The sequence below is a fragment of the Protomyctophum bolini genome, assembly GCF_963924005.1.
Source record: "Protomyctophum bolini genome assembly, chromosome: 7".
NCBI lineage: Eukaryota > Metazoa > Chordata > Actinopteri > Myctophiformes > Myctophidae > Protomyctophum > Protomyctophum bolini.
In genome coordinates, this window is record NC_137868.1 from 17,334,537 (window position 1) to 17,352,442 (window position 17,906).

Consider the following 17,906-nt stretch of genomic DNA (forward strand, 5'->3'; position numbering starts at 1 on the left):
GAATTGAATTGAGTCGACACGTTATCGTGCTTATGTGGTGGTAGAGTTTAACGTTGGCATTGCTATAATAACCAATCAGTCCAGTTGTATTTACGTTCAGCAATTTGCATACAAACAGGCTACATAGCTTAGCTTTCCGCTATTCAGTGAATGTGCACCCTGTGCACTGTCTGCAGTGATAACTTTACCTGACCAATGTCAGCCGGCCTGCCCGGATAGTTTTTGTGTCGACCTGTGTGCAGTGTCTTATTTAGTACCAACCAGTATTTCATCATGCATACCTTTCATGAATAAAGTCAAAGTAGTGTTGCTTACCGTGGGGACAAACCTCGCGCCTGTCCTGACGACGCCTGGTTTGAAAGCCCGCCCACTGTATATCCGGTCATTTGCAAATGCACGCAGCGTTTCCGTATCCGCTCTAGACCGGATCAGCTTTGTTTGATTAACTGTTAATCAATCAAAGCTGATACCACATAAGCAATTAAGCACGATAACGTGTTGAAGGTATGAAACTACCTGCTCTGCTATTTTTTGCAAACTGTTAATCATTAACAGTTTGCAAAAAAAAGCAGAGCAGGTAGTTTCATACTAAATGATGCCATAAGGATATACCCAAGAAAGCCTTAGGGAGCGGCTTGTTTCCATTGGGGTCCTCTGAGTGTGTAGTCCTCTCAATTCATTTAAACATTGAGACAATTAATAGCCTATTAAGGGCGTAAAAACTAATTGTTCGAAACATGATGGTATTTTAACCCGTTTGTAATAAAGTACCTTGATTTTACTCCATCATTGTGAGTGCTCGGATCGGTCCTCTCTTTTCAAGTTTCCCGTTGATCCTAGACCTAGAAGCACCACTTCTAGGATTTCACAACTTTAACCTACATATTTATTTTGTTTTCTGTTTTACCGGTATATGATGTTAGTTTTTGCATATATTTGTATGTCATTCATTACTCATTAAATGTTCAGATGAATCGAATATGATTCATGAAGGACCCCATGAATGGGGGGGTTCTCTGGTGGAGAACAGCTCCACCAGAGAGCTCCAGACTTCCCTCTCTTCCCTTCTTCCTCCTGGGAGGCATTCCAAGGCCACTAGGCCAGTGAGTCGATGTAATCCCTCCAACTGCGCCTTGGTCTGCCCCGGGGTCTCCTCCCAATGGGACGTTCATCGAGGACCTCCCTAGGGAGACGCTCGAGAGGCATCCTAACCAGATGCGGGCATCTGGTTAGGATGCCTGGCTCCTTTCCAGGTGAAGAAAGCAGTTTTAATTTTGGCCGCTTCACCCGCTTGTATTCGCAACCTTATTCTTTTGGTCATGAACCACACTTCATGACCATAGTGTGTCCTATCCTTTACATGGAAAAAGTTTGAGAACCACTGGTGTTGTGTAGTTACGTTGAAAAACAAGTCCCCATCTGTCCACTCTTTTGGGGTGCAATTGGCTATACTATCGGACAATTATTTTCTGTATAACTAAACAAACTTGATGGATTTTAAATGTTCAATGAGTAGTAAGGCATGTAATCTCATCCCTAAACTGTAGACATTACCTACATTATCTTATTATAATACAAAATAGTAGAACAAATTCATCAATATCAATCAAAATATATCCTTCATACATTTTTATTTATTTACTTGGAGACAAATAAAACACTGAATACATGCCTGCCTTAAGTACTATTTCACTTTCTTCATGAGACAAATTGGACATTTAAGATTAATCTGCAGTGAAATTGAAACGGCAATCCCTGTTAATACCATTTCTTATCATTCATCATTGATACAGTCAGGCAGCCAACTGTTAGAACAGGTAATGTAGAATTGCTGTTAATTATAATGCACAAATTCAAAACATTTTGCATCTATAGTGATGACTTTAACAAGTGGAATAATTTCACACAACAGCACACAGTGCATTCAGTTCCATGCATTGATCAAATAATTATGTTACACAAGGTTACATATAAAAAACAACATACGATATAGTGTTGCAATGTGAGGATCTACTCTGGGCGGCCGTCAGCCCACCAAATATATTTGGCATTTACCTACAGTGTACCATCTCCTCAAGTCTCAATCATATTCTGCCTCATGTCATGAGGCCCTCACCACTGCCCTGAATACAAATACTGTAAAGGCCATGGGATAATGGGTGACACAAATGGCCATGCATAAATAAGAGGTAATTCAATTATTATTTCCATTAATTCCGTAGAGTATTACAGCTTAAGAAAGTCTTTGTTGTCATTTGAACCATTATTTCCAGCGCTAAGCAGCAGTGAGCACAACTTTCACCAACTCATGTCAGTCAGTAAAACATGGGAAAGTCATTGACTAATGTACATGAGCTCCTACATACATCATGTACTAGAACTCAGGCCTGACTCTATACTCCAGCAATAACTCAGCGACATCTGGCCATGTGACCAGAGAGGTGGTGGGAACGAGCAAACCTGCGAAGGCATATGGGACAGGAGTATGGCTTCTCTCCGGTGTGAGTTAACATATGGGTCTTTAAATGTCCGGACAAACGGAAGCTCTTTCCACATTCCTCACAGGTATACGGGCGCAGGTTTGTGTGACTCCTCATGTGTTTTCCGAGGTCCCCGGAAGAAATGTAACGCCGGTGGCAATCTGGGCATTCGAACGGCTTCTCGCCAGAGTGAATCCGTTTGTGCTTCGCCAGGTCTCCAGACTGAGTGAAGCTCTTGCTACATTCAGTGCATTTGTAGGGTTTCTCGCCGGTATGAGTGCGCTGGTGGTTTTTCAGGTGTGAGAGGCGAATGAACTTGCTATCACACACAGTGCAATGGTATGGCCTCTCGCCTGTGTGAGTCCGTAGGTGGGTTTTCAGAGCCCCAGGGTCTCCGATTTGCAGCCCACAGTCTCCGCACTGGTGGGCTTTCTCGGTTGAGTGGATTTTTTTGTGAACCCTCAGGTTCCTCCACATCTTGAAGTTTTTACCGCACACAGCACAATGAAACGGCTTCTCACTAGAGTGGCTCCCAATGTGGAGGTTCAGGCTGGACTTGAGCCCAAACTGTTTGCCACATTCAGGGCAGGAGTACTCCTTCTTACCGGAGTGAGTTGTCATGTGGCTCTTCAGGTGGCATGAACGTAAAAATGCCTTGTTGCACACCTCACATTTGAAATGCTTTTCTCCCTTGTGTATTTTCATATGAATCCTACAACTGCTGCGATCCACAAACCTCTTGCCACAATCCTGGCAGGCATACGGCTTGTCCCCCGTGTGGATACGCATGTGCTGCTCCAAGCTTTGAGGGGTACTGACCTTCTTGCCGCATATCAAACACTCCACGGTGGTGTCCATACAAATAGGCGTGTCCTGAGGTTTTGTGTCCTCGGGCTCGTGACACAAGTGAGGCCCTTGGCCCCATGTTGCCTCAAAAGTCTTCCCACAGCTGGCACAGCTGAGGTGCCCACCCCTGGTGGTCACAGACATAAGGTGCCAACGCTGGCAGTGATTCTTCACGTTCTTCAGGTACTGGAAACTGCGGGGGCAGACGGGACATGGATGGAGCCTCCGGGCAGGTGGAGAGGGGTGGGCTTCACGTACATGGTCCCGAAGCAGTGCCGGAGAGCTGAAGGTGGAGCTGCAGACGCTACAGGGGTGTACGGCGCCGGTGCCCGGTTTGGGACTTGAGTAGCATTTGTCCAGCATGGCTCGATACTGCTTCTGGTGGACCCATTTGACATGCTTCTCCAGGAAATCCCAGCTGGTGAAGGAGACAGTGCAGTGTGGACAAGGAAAGAACTCTTCTGATGAGTCTTCAAAAAGACAGAGACAAAGAAACATCAGAGAGAGCATTAGAATTGGCAAAGGACTTCCAGACTTTACTCCCCTTTAATTCTGACCTGAGATCAGATTCTAAAAGTGTCTTCTACATCCTGACAGTTTTCTGAAAAAGCTATGTTTCTATGTCAGTCGTTCTTCGATTTTTCAAAAATAGTTTTAATATTAGTTATATTGTTTTATATATAGTTAATATTTTTCAATAGCTAAAGCATAGCATAATGCCAACACCAAAAGGGGTTCCCGCCCAAAATGGGTTAAACAATTCCCCCAGGCCCAGGTCATTGCACAGTACAACAATAATGTTACTGTAGAACTTCCATGATATTTAACAGACATAGAAAGGTTCAGACTGTTTCAGTCTCACTCTCCAATAATAATTATTCTATGAATAAAGAAGTGAATACCAAATTAATGTTTGTGATAATGGAATGTAAATTCCATTATCTAGAACACTTGTTATCAACATGGGGTCCGGGGACCACAGAGGTTCTTAAGGGAGTTCCAAGGGGTCCCTAGCTTTGTTACTGTAGGAAGACCACACGGACCCTTACGGGTCTGAAACTCTGAGTTACACACTCTTAAGATCTTCTTACAGTGACCAGATTGTTTTGTTTTTGAAAATCCTAGAAAGATTATAATTATATAAAATATATATACGGTGTATATGTAATGTAATTATACCTGTATGTTTTACAAGACCAAGGACCACAATGGAAATAGGTCTCTGACTTTGTGTGTTTTTTATTTATCCTTGATGTGTTATTTTGTATTAACTTGTACCTCTTTTACCCCCCGCAGTTAGGTGACACATTACCTTTCTCCTCTCCTCCCTGTTCAGTAGCGTCCCTCCAGCTGGCCTCCTCCTCTTGACCTTCCTCGTCATCGCTCTCATCCTTAACATCCATCTCCAGCTCATCTTTAACATCTGCATTGTCAAAGTCATACTCTGACACTGGCGCAGAATCAAGCTCATCCTTAATGTTTATGTTTCCTTGTCCACTGTCAGCGTGGCTAGATTCGGATTTGCACTCAACAGTTCCAGAGTCACTGTCAGCGTCCAAGTAGTCGGACACCTCTCCATTTTGTTGGGGAACATCTGGTTCCTCCTTGATTTGAATATTGAGACATTCCAGTCCATTGGCATGAGCTTCATTGGTGAAGTCCTCTTCTTCGGCATGAGAGTGACTTATGACCGGTTCACATTCTTCAGCTCTCTTGGTTCTGTTGAGTGAAGCCTTCTTTTCCGCGGGTTTGATCTTCATGTTGTCAACATTTCCTCCTGTTCGTATGCTGTGAAGTAGAGTTAATGAATAGATGAGTGGGATACATAATGCTTCCCTGTGGGACACATTTCACAGGGAGGAACAATGACAGGCTTAGAGTCACATAAACCACCTGTTCTCTTCCCTCCAGGTAGGATTTCACTCAGTTTGCAGATGTGCTGCTATCAAACCCAATTACCCTCAGCTTATTATTCACCAGGACAGAATGATTAAAAGTGTTTAATATCTTTTGCAAGTACAATTATGCCACAGTACTATTTTCCCATGTCTACCTCGCGTTTGACGTAGTCGGTCAAATACAGTAACAGTACAGACAGATATAAATGGAATGAGACCGTAATGACTAATGACTTAAATCAAATCTATGAAAAGACTATTACATTTAGCCTCCCTCAGAAGGTGTTAGATAGCTTTTATATTCCAATTGATTTGAGGATTATTATATTGGTTATCATTTTCTCCTTTTTGTTTTTGACTTAATTATTTTGTTTTATTATTATTTGTGTGTGTATATATTATTTATTATCATTGTTTATGAGTGTGGTTCCATGTATGCATGTGATGTACATGTTTCTGTATAGTGTTTATATCAATAACCATTTGACTTAAAGAAAATAAAGTTCTTACATTCTTGGAACCATTCATATTTTTCATGGGGTATACCGTATAACCTCTCTGGGCATTAAAAATCTGACAAGAAGGGGGCATTACATATTCCTGCACACACACACATCTGTGTCCCACCGTCCAGTCTACGGGGTCATCCATATGTTCCCTCAGCCCAAATCACCAGGGTCTGTTTTAGAATGAGGGAACATAGGGATAGGGCTGAGGGAACTTGGGTACGGTCCCGCATCTACTACGTGGCACAGTAAGTGCCCCCAAAAGGGGGATTGATTCCTTTTCTACGCCAGATCTGTCTGAGATGCACATAACAGTTAGATCTATAATAATTACATATTAAACATGACCACAATGACATTAAAGCAAATTATACAAACAGGCTGTTATGTGAGTGACCCGCATTCAATTGGTATTGTGATTGTATCTGGAAATCGTCCTTTAATTAAATAATGTTAGCTATACACACACCTACTAATAACAAGGATAATATTAACTACGAAAACTATGCGTAGCATACCAACGTGCAAAGATAATATGGGCAACGAGTATTCATAATTTCCTTTATAATTAACTAGGTAGTAACGTAAATTCGTAGTAGGCTACTACAGTGCAGTGAGCTAGCTATGGCTAGCACTGTGCTGTTGTGTTGTATCATCATGGTGGATTTTATTTCTTGCTAACAGTTGTCATTGTCGCTCATTCAAACTAGGCCAGCTTGTGAGTGATCGTGAGGAAAAGACCTACCTTTGTATGTATTTGAAGCGATTACTGCGCTAAAGTGGCTATTTGGTTGTAGCTGGAAGCTAGCTAACTAATTAGGTTGTTTCGACAATAATAATACTGGCGCTACACCAACGTATGTAACCTATCGAATCTTGCGACTCCAGAGGTCGCTGTTTTGCATTTCTGTCATTTACAAATAAAAATGTACTGTATATATTTTAGGGAAACATGGCCTATATCTGCACATGCCCCCCCCCCCCCCCCCCCCCTATCTCCTTCACACACACACACACACACACACACACACACACACACACACACACACACACACACACACACACACACACACACACACACACACACACACACACACACAGAGGTTTGCTTTTGAATTCTGTTGATTGTATTCAAAGCAAGCATGATCGTTTGACATTCTGTTACTATTCTTAATATAGCCTACCGTATACGTTAAGATACTTCCTCTTGTTCTATCACTTCCTCTCTTGTTCAAGCTTAGGCAAAGGCAGGGTTAGTAAACTGTTTGGGCACAGCTGGTAACAGATTCTGAAGCTCTCTCTCTCTCTCCCTTTGGTTTCTTGGGGTTATCAGTGGATACTCTTACAGCAGGTTGTTGGCTGTTTTTGATATACATGTGCTGCCGGGGCCCCACCGCCCAGGGCCAGTGGATGAGAGGTCAGTGAAGAATACCACCATCATATCAGCCAGTGGTTAAACGTCCTCTCGATGGCTTTCTTCCAGTGCTGTGTCGGTCTTCTCTGGCGTAATCTGGCACCTCTACCGAGCAAGCACCACCACCAGCCCATTTTCAACCTTTCCAGTCTTCTCCTTAGAGTATTCTTCTCCTGGAGAAGCTGGAGTGTTTCCTGGATCTCTTCCAGCTTGGCCATCACACAGTCACTTCTTGCACTAATGTAATGATCAGTGGATTTCAGACCACAAGTAGTAGTCAACTACTTTCTTTTGGGACACTCTTTTATTTGTAATTCCAAACACCACCAAACCAACAACTCCACAGAGCACAGAAGGGAGGGGTTGGTACCAAAAACTCATAACTCAATGATCATAACGCATAACCCCCCCCCCCCCCTCTCTCCACAACCACAGGCTGGTCGCTGCAGTTAGTTGTTTTGATGCTAAGGTTTGGTGACATACTATCCTAGAAGTGTTGGAAGAAGTAGCCTACTCAGATATTTTACACAAGTCAAAGTAGCAATGCCACAATATAAAAATACAAAAGGTATTAGCATCAAAATAAACTTTACTTAAAATAGCAAAAGTGAAATTAGTCATCATGCAGAATGCCCTTTTCAGAATAATAAACACTATACAGCATATTGTTAATGGACTATAATAATAATTGATCACACAGCCCTATCATACCTCAGATATTTTAAAATAAAAGGTCACATTAATGGATCACAATGCAACACATTGGTAGATGTGTTCTTTGGGAAATAATTTTGAGTTTCTATTAATCTAAAGCTGCAAATAACTAGTAACTAAAGAAAAGCTGTCAAATAAGTACAATAGTAAAAAGTACAATATTTGAAGTTTAGTAGAAATAGAAGTTTAATATAACAAAATGGAAATAGGTCTACTAAAGTAAAGTTAAAGTACTACGTAAGTGCAGTACTTTAAATATATTTACTTATTTTACACCACTGTATGCTAGTTACACTGTAGCACTTAATTTATTTATTTTAATCTACATAATATGCATTTCTTTATTTATATAATCTCTCTCTGCAGCCCTCATTGTGAAAAGTAGAACAACACTGCCCCCTGCAGACCAGTGCTTGCCATTAGTTCTTATTGTTCAGCTATCAGTTGAAAATACCTATATGTCTACATTACAAACTGACAAATTCATGTTTAGATATTATGTCAAATTAAACATGATTATGGTATTTAAAATCTAATTTAACATTTAACAAGACTTCCTTGTTCAGGCTATTTATCTCTTTGCTTTTTTAGCAAAGAGAAAAGGTGTACAGCATTTGTGATTTGATGGGATCTGCGGACAGCCTCTATGTTTGACCACAATTCTCTGTGATTCAAATAACAAAATGTTTTATGGAAATAAATGCCATATCTGTTATCCAGGGTGTTGTTAATGAATGCAGCCTACGTGTCAATGTCTGTGATAATTTGCTTTTAAATGATCAAACAAAAATAAGAAAACTGTGAAAATAGCTCAATGTTAGAAATATGACTACAGTAAAGTCTTTCTGACCACTATTCCTGACTTTGGTAATATTGGGGCAATGGGGGTTGCATTCGCTACAACACTGCATCTACTCCATGAGGGGATAAAGGAGATGACAGAAGATTCTAAAGCAGTGCTTCTACAATGGGTAGTTTCAGACCAGAAATCGGACTGATCAAAGATGCCTTCAAACTGTATTGGCATTTTATCCTTGACATTTGCCAAACCAAACAAACTGTTTAGCTGGTAGAACTTGATCCTCCAAAAGCTGCCTTGGTGATGACCCCTGGGAGACCCGTTTTCCGAGGAGCACTTTTTCTAGTTCATGTTTTCTGTTTTCGCTCTACATTAAATATCTTTTCTGATCTATTTTTTGTGCAAGGTTTCCCCAGAATACGGATGCTGGGTTACTGAAACAGAAGTTAGGCATATGTTATTTCAATAGATGGTAAAGTATGGACTTGTTTCAGATACCCCGTCCAGGACAGGCTTCAGACGCGCCTCTTCAGGAGACTTGGCTCAGATCTGAATCCATTTGAATTGGCGTTAGGAACCGAAATCAAACCCGAATTTTACAATCTGATGAATTGAAATGAATACATACTGTAGGACCACAATGGAAACCCCAGGACTTTGTTTTATCCTTTTAGCCCAAATGTCTGACTGTACCTCGTGCCGTTTACATTTCTATCCAATAAAGTCAATCAATATTCTTTTTGTTTTACTAGGCTCAGCAACCCTTAGTTGCTTAGTAGAATAACAATTATTTGAAAACACAAGATATACAATCTTTCACAGACTTTATTGTCGCCGACTCATCACCAGGACAGAGAATCTTCAGGCATACACAACCACTTGTCTGTATAGCACTGTTCCCTTCTTTGAAAACAAAAACAAATGACAAACAGAACATTATGTACAAAAAGAATAGTGTCAAAAACAAAACAAAAGACAATCATACAGGACAAAACAGTATTAATGCTTAATGGTGGAGAACTGGTATAAATAGTGAGAGAGTTACAGTATCGATTTGAGCTTTCATAACGCTTGACAACAAAGCTGTGGCTGAACATATCGGTTCAAGAGAACATTTGTCATGATAAGGAATCCAGTAGCACCTCTCTGTGTTTCTCTGTGACATTGCATCATGCCATCCATCTACTGAGGGGAGCCCTCTCCTAGTGTTTCACATGAATTAATGGAGTCCATTAACTCCATGCAGTGCAAAAAGAAAAGGAAAACACTATCTACATAACACGCAACAGATAAAGTAACAGTCGCCTTGAAAATGATACAAAACAAAGAAATACTGATAAGTCTTGTGAAATGTCATTTTTCTTTCATACATCTCACCAGGAGAATGTGACTCTTCCACTTCAACTGTCCCTTTCCATTATGATTCTCGTCACAATATAATTTTCTATATTGTTTCCTTGTCCCATTTACTTTTGCTATGTCATGACCGATTAAAAATATATACTTTTCTTTTAATCAAACTCTAGCTCTGATTGGCTGATACAATCATCCAAGCAGGGGAGTTGCCTACAATAAAAACTTAACAGACCAGCAACATTTGCACAACATACATTTCATATCAAAATGTAATTAAATACTCCTTAATTACATATTAGTCCTTCATTCCAATGATGGGTTCCACGGGAAAGCAGTTAGCCAGTCATGTCGTCAACTCATAATAGTAGCAGGAACTGAAGACTGGTAAAGCATGATTTACACTTTGTCCAAAAACGGTGTTGTATGCTGAAAATAGCCGAGCTACAAGCACACGTGTCACATCACAACATGCTGTGAGTTCGGAGATCTGCTATTTTTGGCGTATTTCACCACTGTACAAGTATACATTATGCATACCAAAGAAGTAATCCTTCGATTGTTACAAAAAAGGCCTAATAAGTGTTAAGTCCCTCTCTAAGCTGCACTGCACAATACAAAACACAAGTTTTAAGTGTAAGCATGTTGACTCACAGACAAGGCAAGAAGTGAAGGCAGATGGGCAGAAGAAACAAATGTAACATCAAACATATAACACAGCATGTGGAGGAATATGCAAAAATATACTCAGGCCTTTGAGCCAGCATAACATTAGACACGTAGCCTAGAAGCCTGCCATATATTAAGTTAGTTAGAATCACTCATGTCTACAATATAAAAACCACCTGACGAACAAGTTTGAATTTTCTTTTCTTCTACACAATCAGATGTTGCACAAGAGGCAGAACCGATCTTGTTCTCAATGGCAATTTTGATTGTCACTTCTGGGGGGTATAAAGCACAAGTTGGTTCCAAAGTAAGCAGGGTTTTCCTCACCACCTCCATTGGTCATTGCAAAAGAAATACAAATATTGACAGTCCAGCAAAAGTCTTTCTGTGTGGCCGGCTGTCGAGTGCGCTTATACCTCTTAGTGAACACAGACAGGTTGCAATGTTGATACGTTTAGCCGTTGTAGTGCATTCTAGTGATTAGCTGGCTTGGTCATGTGAAGCGTTGAAACGATAGCAATACATAATACAATAAAGGACACTCAGCAATTAATTATACAGTGTATGTACAGGTATGTTCAGGATGCTGACCGTAACTGGCTCTTAAATTACTTTATTCTTTTGGCCTTTTTTTTTCCTGTGACGTGCACCAGTGCTTCTTTCAAACTTGTTCTGTGATTCCTTTACCACTGATTATTTTTGTCATTCTCTTTATGTCCCTCCTTTGTCCCCCTACATGGCCATAGTGGTGAGGTGTTGGTGGCCCAGCAGGCCCTTACGCCCAGCGCCTGCCCCTGGATGCCCTCCTCCGTTCCCGTGACCGCAGTATTCCTGCAGATTCTGTCGCAAGGTGACCAGCGCAGAGCCCAGACAGGCCCGGTTTGGTGCCAGAATGCCTCCGGGTAGCTGGATGAGGACGGTAGCTACCCCGGCCATGCCGTCATCTGTGGGCTCAAGAGTGATGGGTCCCACCTTGAAGGAGGAGTAGGAGAAGCCCATGAGCTGAGAGAGGAAAGGGTCGGAGCGGCAGAAGTGCTGGTAGCCGCTGTGTGTGGACGGGTGGTGGTGGTGTGAGGCTGGGGCTCCGGTGGCAGTGCTGGCGTAGTGGTGGGTGTTCAGGTAGTGCAGAGGAAGGTGCTGCCCGCTGTTGCCCCCTCCGCCCAGGGTGAGGTGGTGGAGGTGGTGGCCGGCATTGGGGCCGGAGCCCGGGTCATGTTTGTAGGAGACCTGGCCCGCCCTGCCCCTCTGGCCCACCACCATGCCCCCCAGCTTGCCAGTGCGGGCGTGGGCGAGTGACACAGTGCTGCCCCCTACCCCTCCGCCCGTTGAGGGCAGGTAGATGAGCTGCAGCTCCTCGGGCTCCAAGTAGACCGTGAGCTTGGCGAAGGGCCTGGAAGCCATCTTGGTCATCTCCTGGATGTGACGCCGCTGCTCCCGACGGAAGTCCAGGAACTGCTTGACCTTCCAGAGGAGGACGCAGACCGAGAGGAAGAGAAAGAAACAGGAGAAAAAGACAGAGAAGAAGACAAAGAGGTCGATGTGGGCCTGGTCCTGGCGCAGGAACAGTAGACCCTGGGACTCTCCCTGTGCCTCGTCGGTGCCCACTCCTCTCAAGGCGATGTAGAAGCGACTGGACTTCAGTGAGTGGACCTCATGGGGAAAGGTGATGACCACGCGGTCCATGACACCACGGACAATCAGCACCGTCTGGGGTTTCCACACCGTGATGTAGGAGATGAGACCCTCGGCTCGCTCCTCCCGCACCTTCCTCTCCACTCCCGGAGGCTTGGCCTGCAGCAGCATGGAGTTGCTGGCGAGCATGGGACTCCCGAGGTTGGAGGTTGAGGCGTTGGCGTACACCTTCATGGGGGAGGGAGGCGTTTCCTTGTCCACCCCGCCCGCCGCTCCCCGGGCCGCGGACTCGTCTTCGATCTTGATGGTGTGAACTCCCGACTGGCGGTCGACTTCCACGATGAAGGTGTCATGAGAGTTGGACACGTACACCTCCACTTCCCCGAAAGTCACATCGATAGTGACACGGATGTCCACGTTGGTGAACTTGGGCTGGGCAGAGAAGAAGACGGTGCGTCCCCTGGGCAGGTTGCGGATGGTCGGGTCATGGAAGCAGTTGGTCTGGGACGTCGGGTCGAAGCAGCACTCGTTGTCCACGTTGAACTGGCGGTAGCACTGGCGCCCGTTAACCGGTGTGCCGTTGAAGGAGTCTTTGCACTTGGCGCACTAGATTTGCAAATGAGATGGAGCAAAGTATTTATATGACTGTAGTTGGTAAAAAAAAAAAATACATGCTCCCAATTTAAGGTTTTGAAAGACTACTTTCATGCAAGGAACCAATAAAATATGAATAAGGAATAAGAACTAAGGAATACAGTCAAAATGACGATGGCCAATATCTTTATATAACATAAAGAGTGCACTGATGTTTGTTGTAATGTAAGTGGATGACAGGAAGTGCCTACCTGTTGTCTGTAGCAGTCTTTCCTGTCACTCTGAGGGCTACTAAGGCAGGAGGAGGTCTCTGTGTTGTTCTGACAGGGACAGCCAGTACCGTCATGTTCATTACATGTGTCTGCATGGCCGTTACACTGACACCTGGAGGCAGGGGGACCAAAGAAACATTCAATTCAATCACTTTCATATTTGATTGACAGAAATGCATGACCATATATTTGTTATTTGTGCATAATATCTGTCAAAACGATACATCATCATCATCATCATAACCTTTATTTAAACTCAGAGTACAATTGAGGGGCAGGTCCTCATTTTCAATGTAGTCGAAATACAAAACCCAAAATCAGCAATATACATTTAAATACAACAATAGCAAATATATGAATCGGAAGACAGAAAGTACTCAGAACTATAACAGATAGACAGAGAATTAATTAAAACAGTTACATTGTTGAACAAAAGTGCTAGAAATAATTTCCCTGAATTGACCTAAGGAAGGCAGTGATCTGATTTTTGGGACTTCTGGAGCTCGATCCAATCAAATGGAGCACTGACAGAGAAAGCTGCTTTGCCTAGCTCTGAGTTAGCAAATGGAACTGATAGGGACTTGGATTCTGATCCAACATAGAGCAAATGTAAGAGGTGACCATTCCTGAGATGGCTTTGGAAAATAGACAGATACTGTACCAGTGCTTGTCCCACCTCTCAGACAGAGAGGACAAGCCTGCGTTCCCATAGTGTACAATGATGGGTACACAATATCTCAAGAGAGCTTCTATTTATAAAAGTGGATACATGTGGATATTCTAGCTAGAGATTTTCCTCAGAGACAGTTTTCTCTTACTTCACTGAAACTTAATAAAACTGTAAGTGATCCAATATTGTCCTGAAGTAAAAAGGTAAGCTTAAACCCACTTTTGAATGTGGATACAGATTTGGAATACTTGCTATACAATGATTATCAACAATAGTTTTTCTTTTAATGAAGCTACTGTTGAGACTTTCTGTACTGAGTTGGAGTAAGAGTCCTGGCGGCAGCCATTCACCTCTTTTTGTTTTTCCATAACAAAGCTATCTAATGTCTCATTCTTCCCAAGCAGAAAACAACACTCACTTGTCACATTTCCCCTGCAGCAGGAAGTAGCCGCTGAGGCAGCTCTCACACTTGTCTCCCACACTGTTGTTCTGGCAACTCACACACACAGCGTTTTCCTCCGTGGGACCCTCTGACACCCAGTTTTGGATCTTATAAACATATAGAGAAACGCACAACCATAAGCAATCAACAATCAATATTCTCAAGTGGCGGTTTTCTGCATGCTGTGCATTATAGTACACCTGAGCCTATAGTACACCAACAAGTCTTTTCACTAAGAAACGGCAGCTCTACAAGCTGTGACGCATAGTGAGCTTGTAGATCTGCTATCTTTGTTGAATCCCCCCCCAGAATAGGAATGCTGGTGTTTAAGTGGTTAGCCGCCAAGTCTAAAAGTTATTTTCAGTCTGTCCTAATGGAAACAAATATTTTCTCCAGTTTTCTTTGTGACATACTGCATCTTTTGGGGAAAGATTTACATACAAAAGGTGCTATAAAGTAACAATGCAATTCAGGGATGAAAAGGATGAAAAGGTTATTTATTTACAGGGGAGATCTGAGCCACACATGTTTGAGAACCACTGTATTAGAAGCAGGAGGTTCTTGTATGTCAAACTGTGGTCCAAGAGACAGAGGGTAGACTTTAGTAACCATGAAGATGCAAGACACTCACACTTATGGGGTCCAGGGGGTAGAGGTGTAGGTTATCCACGGCTTTCTTGTGCTCGTCCCGTGACAGACATATGCCACTGTTCCCCCTGCAAAACTCCCGACAGGGACGACATGTGCCCCCGCCCTTGGCAGAGCCCACAAATAGAGGCTTACATTTCTCACAGTGTTTACCCTGGAACAGAAAGAGAAGGACAGATTCAGTCAGACTAGGGGCCAGTTAGTTAATATATTGTCTAGCTGTTTTTGTGTGTCCATATTAATCCAAGTTCATGTTTTCCTATAATGATAGACCCAGATTCAAATTACCAGCAATAACAATGTGGCTCAAAGACATTTAATTTCAAAACAAACAAAAAAGGAAGGCAGAAAAGACGAACAAAAACAGGGCTGACATCCTGATCCAAATACAACACAATAGGCAACTGACTGATAATGAGTAATGACAATACAATAAGTGAAAATAGAACTGATACATGAGTCCACAACAAACACACTGCACTGTGTGAAATCAATAGATCCCTCTGTCTACTCACAATAGTGTTGTTGTGGCACTCCAGGCAGACGTCTGGTTTGTTGACCCCGGCACAGTTGCTGTGTTTGTTGCAGCTGCACTGAGAGGAACAGTTCTCCCCGACGAAGCCAAAGTGACACTGGCACACCCCCGGGGAGACACACGTGCCGTTCACACAGCCCTGGGCGCACACCGGCTCACACTGTCCCAGCACACTGAGCGGAGAGTGGGGGGAAACAAAAAGGACAAACACAAAGGTATCTAGGGTCAACATTGTCCAGGTATTGTTTCACAGGGTTAAGTCCATCGTCATTTCAAAATAAATCCTAACAGGAGTGATGTCAGACCCTAACGTGCATCACCTGTTAAGTTTTATTTTGCCATGATGAATGGCATATCAACCGGTTTTACACAGTATTTGATACAAAAATCACACCTGTGTGAAGTGAGGGGCACTCTTATCATCGTACATCATCATGACGCAAAATAGACACTTTCTCAGACACTATGACGTGAAATTCTCCATTCATTATCAATGGGAATTTGTTTGTTTAAGGCGAAGTTTGTGGACGGTAACCAAAAGCTGGATGTAGGAGGGGCTAGCGCCCCTCAATAATTTGAAAGAAATATAGCCGCTGAGGCAGCGCCCCTCAATAATTTGAAAGAAATATTATAATCTTTTATGAATAATTATGAATTATAGTCTCACATAGCCAGACGATCGGAGATCTCTGCCTACTGATGATATTGAAATGCCTACTGATGATATTTAAATTCAATGTAGTTGCTAGAGCTGGGTGGAAACAATTCATAAATTAGAAAAGAAATGGCATTGCAGAAACAAAGCAAAGGGTGAGTCCTTCATACTGGGACAGTATCAAGATTGATTGTCAAAGCAGTAGGCATAGGTTTGTTAGTGGTTGTTCTCAACACACCAGGCATATCGGCAGGTGGAGATCTCAGAACGTCTGGCTACAGGAGACTACTATGATAAAAACAAGAATTCCGTCCTCCATCTTCCGTCTCCAACTATAAAAAGGCCTAGTAAGAATAGAACCGGCAGAAAGTCATGTGAATATGGGCCAGATTTAGCATGTCAGGATTAAGAGTAAGAATGACGAGTCCCATTATAGAAGGAATGTTCACTGATTATAATGACAAGAGAGCTTGGGTTCCATTGTATTTGGTGAATAAAGCGATTTTGACATTAAAACTCTTTCAGCGCCACCTGGTGGTCACCAGTTTAGGCTTTGAGTGCCAATTCTCCCATTATAAAGAAAGAAAGAATTTGTAATTATATTATGCATGTAATGTGCATGTCATCACCTGTACACCAGATTAGAGGAATTTTCAAAATATGGATGATTTTGTTTTTTATAATAATAATTTAAGAATATATATTAAAAATTAAAAGATAAATTACATCTTGTCGTCCGTGGCATCCGGTACTTAATTGGCAATTAGACGTCTAGACGTTTATGGCTACCAAACAGTTAAGGCGTGAGCTTACCTGCTGTGTATGTAGCCCTGTTTGCAGGTGCAGTAGTAGCCCTGGGGCAGGTCATGACAGTCCTGTGTGCTGTTGCAGTGGTGGTGGCCGTTGGCACACTCGTCTTCCTCTGGACAGTGGAGGAAAGACCAGCTGCTGTTCCTCAGTGGACACACTCCATCGCTCACACCTGGAAATGAGAACGTCAATTACAGTGTTCCTTTCAAATCTCAAGAGGACTCGTGGCTTATTTTACCCACCGTCAAGTCCTCCCTGCAGGCAGCGGCCGGCCCCGTTGCCTCCACGGGAGGCGCACCAGCCGCACTGGGGCCTGGCGATGCAGTGGGAGCACTGGGTGAGCTGGGAGCACTGCGGTGAGCAGGAGTCGCCGCCAGAGAGAAGGCGCCCACACTGGCCTGCCTCACAGCGCAGTGGCACGAAGGACGGACTCATACACTATAACACACAGGAGACATGTCATGTAATTACATGTCATGTAATCTTACATCACTAAACCTTCAATTATCACTTTGACATATGGTTATTTTGCTGTTGCACTTAATATCAAGCCCTACAACGGCATCGACTGAATACCCCAAATGCTCTTGACACTTGGTTAATTGCAGAGGACATCTTTCATCGTGTGTGGAAATACACAGTGATAAATACCAAATTATTAGTATTATTAAATAGAAAAGGAAGTGAAGAGTTGTGTACAAATTAGAAAATAGCCAGTCATACCTGCTGCAAAGCCATGCTCCACACACAGTGCTGCCAGCCCCCATCAGAGCCTCGGGAGCCCAGGCAGAGGGTGCAGTTGTGGAGGCTGTGGCAGGGTGGAGGACATGGCAGAGGTGGGGAGGATTCCACCTGCATTGGGGAAACGTTGAGCAAGGCGTAGCTGAAACACGTCCAGTCGTAGGTGGGGTTCACACTCAGGATGCGCCTGGTCTCACCTGGATGTATGAAAGTACAGTCGAGGAGTTA

At 43.1% G+C, this 17,906-nt stretch overlaps 2 protein-coding genes across 3 annotated transcripts in view; both read right to left on the reverse strand.

Moving 5' to 3' along the window:
* Positions 1 to 1,639: 1,639 nt before the first annotated feature.
* LOC308318439 (uncharacterized protein) lies at positions 1,640 to 6,588 on the reverse strand. The gene is made up of 3 exons (XM_080767997.1): positions 6,476 to 6,588; positions 4,639 to 5,114; positions 1,640 to 3,796 (listed from the first exon to the last, which is right to left on the reverse strand). The coding sequence occupies exons 2-3, from the start codon at positions 5,084 to 5,086 to the stop codon at positions 2,412 to 2,414; spliced, it is 1,833 nt and encodes a 610-aa protein (XP_080624123.1). The 5' UTR covers positions 5,087 to 5,114; positions 6,476 to 6,588; the 3' UTR covers positions 1,640 to 2,411.
* Positions 6,589 to 9,480: 2,892 nt separating this feature from the next.
* The window catches only part of megf8 (multiple EGF-like-domains 8), a 29,639-nt gene continuing 21,213 nt past the window's right edge, over positions 9,481 to 17,906 (reverse strand). For both annotated transcript variants that reach the window (XM_080769151.1, XM_080769150.1), the window contains exons 37-44: positions 17,661 to 17,875; positions 17,180 to 17,375; positions 16,941 to 17,109; positions 15,453 to 15,645; positions 14,921 to 15,091; positions 14,266 to 14,396; positions 13,157 to 13,289; positions 9,481 to 12,917 (exon numbers count right to left, since the gene is read on the reverse strand). In XM_080769151.1, coding sequence (XP_080625277.1) covers positions 11,412 to 12,917; positions 13,157 to 13,289; positions 14,266 to 14,396; positions 14,921 to 15,091; positions 15,453 to 15,645; positions 16,941 to 17,109; positions 17,180 to 17,375; positions 17,661 to 17,875 — 2,714 coding nt within the window. In that variant the 3' untranslated portion in view covers positions 9,481 to 11,411. The remainder of the gene's footprint in view (positions 12,918 to 13,156; positions 13,290 to 14,265; positions 14,397 to 14,920; positions 15,092 to 15,452; positions 15,646 to 16,940; positions 17,110 to 17,179; positions 17,376 to 17,660; positions 17,876 to 17,906) is intronic.

What these genes read in the sequence shown, in the direction of transcription:
- LOC308318439 (XM_080767997.1), bottom strand. Translation starts at nt 5,086, where the DNA reads ATGAAGATCAAACCCGCGGAAAAGAAGGCTTCACTCAACAGAACCAAG. An exon ending in ACAGGGAGGAGAGGAGAAAG is followed by an intron (nt 3,797 to 4,638) that starts GTAATGTGTCAC and finishes GTCTTTTTGAAG; the next exon opens with ACTCATCAGAAGAGTTCTTT.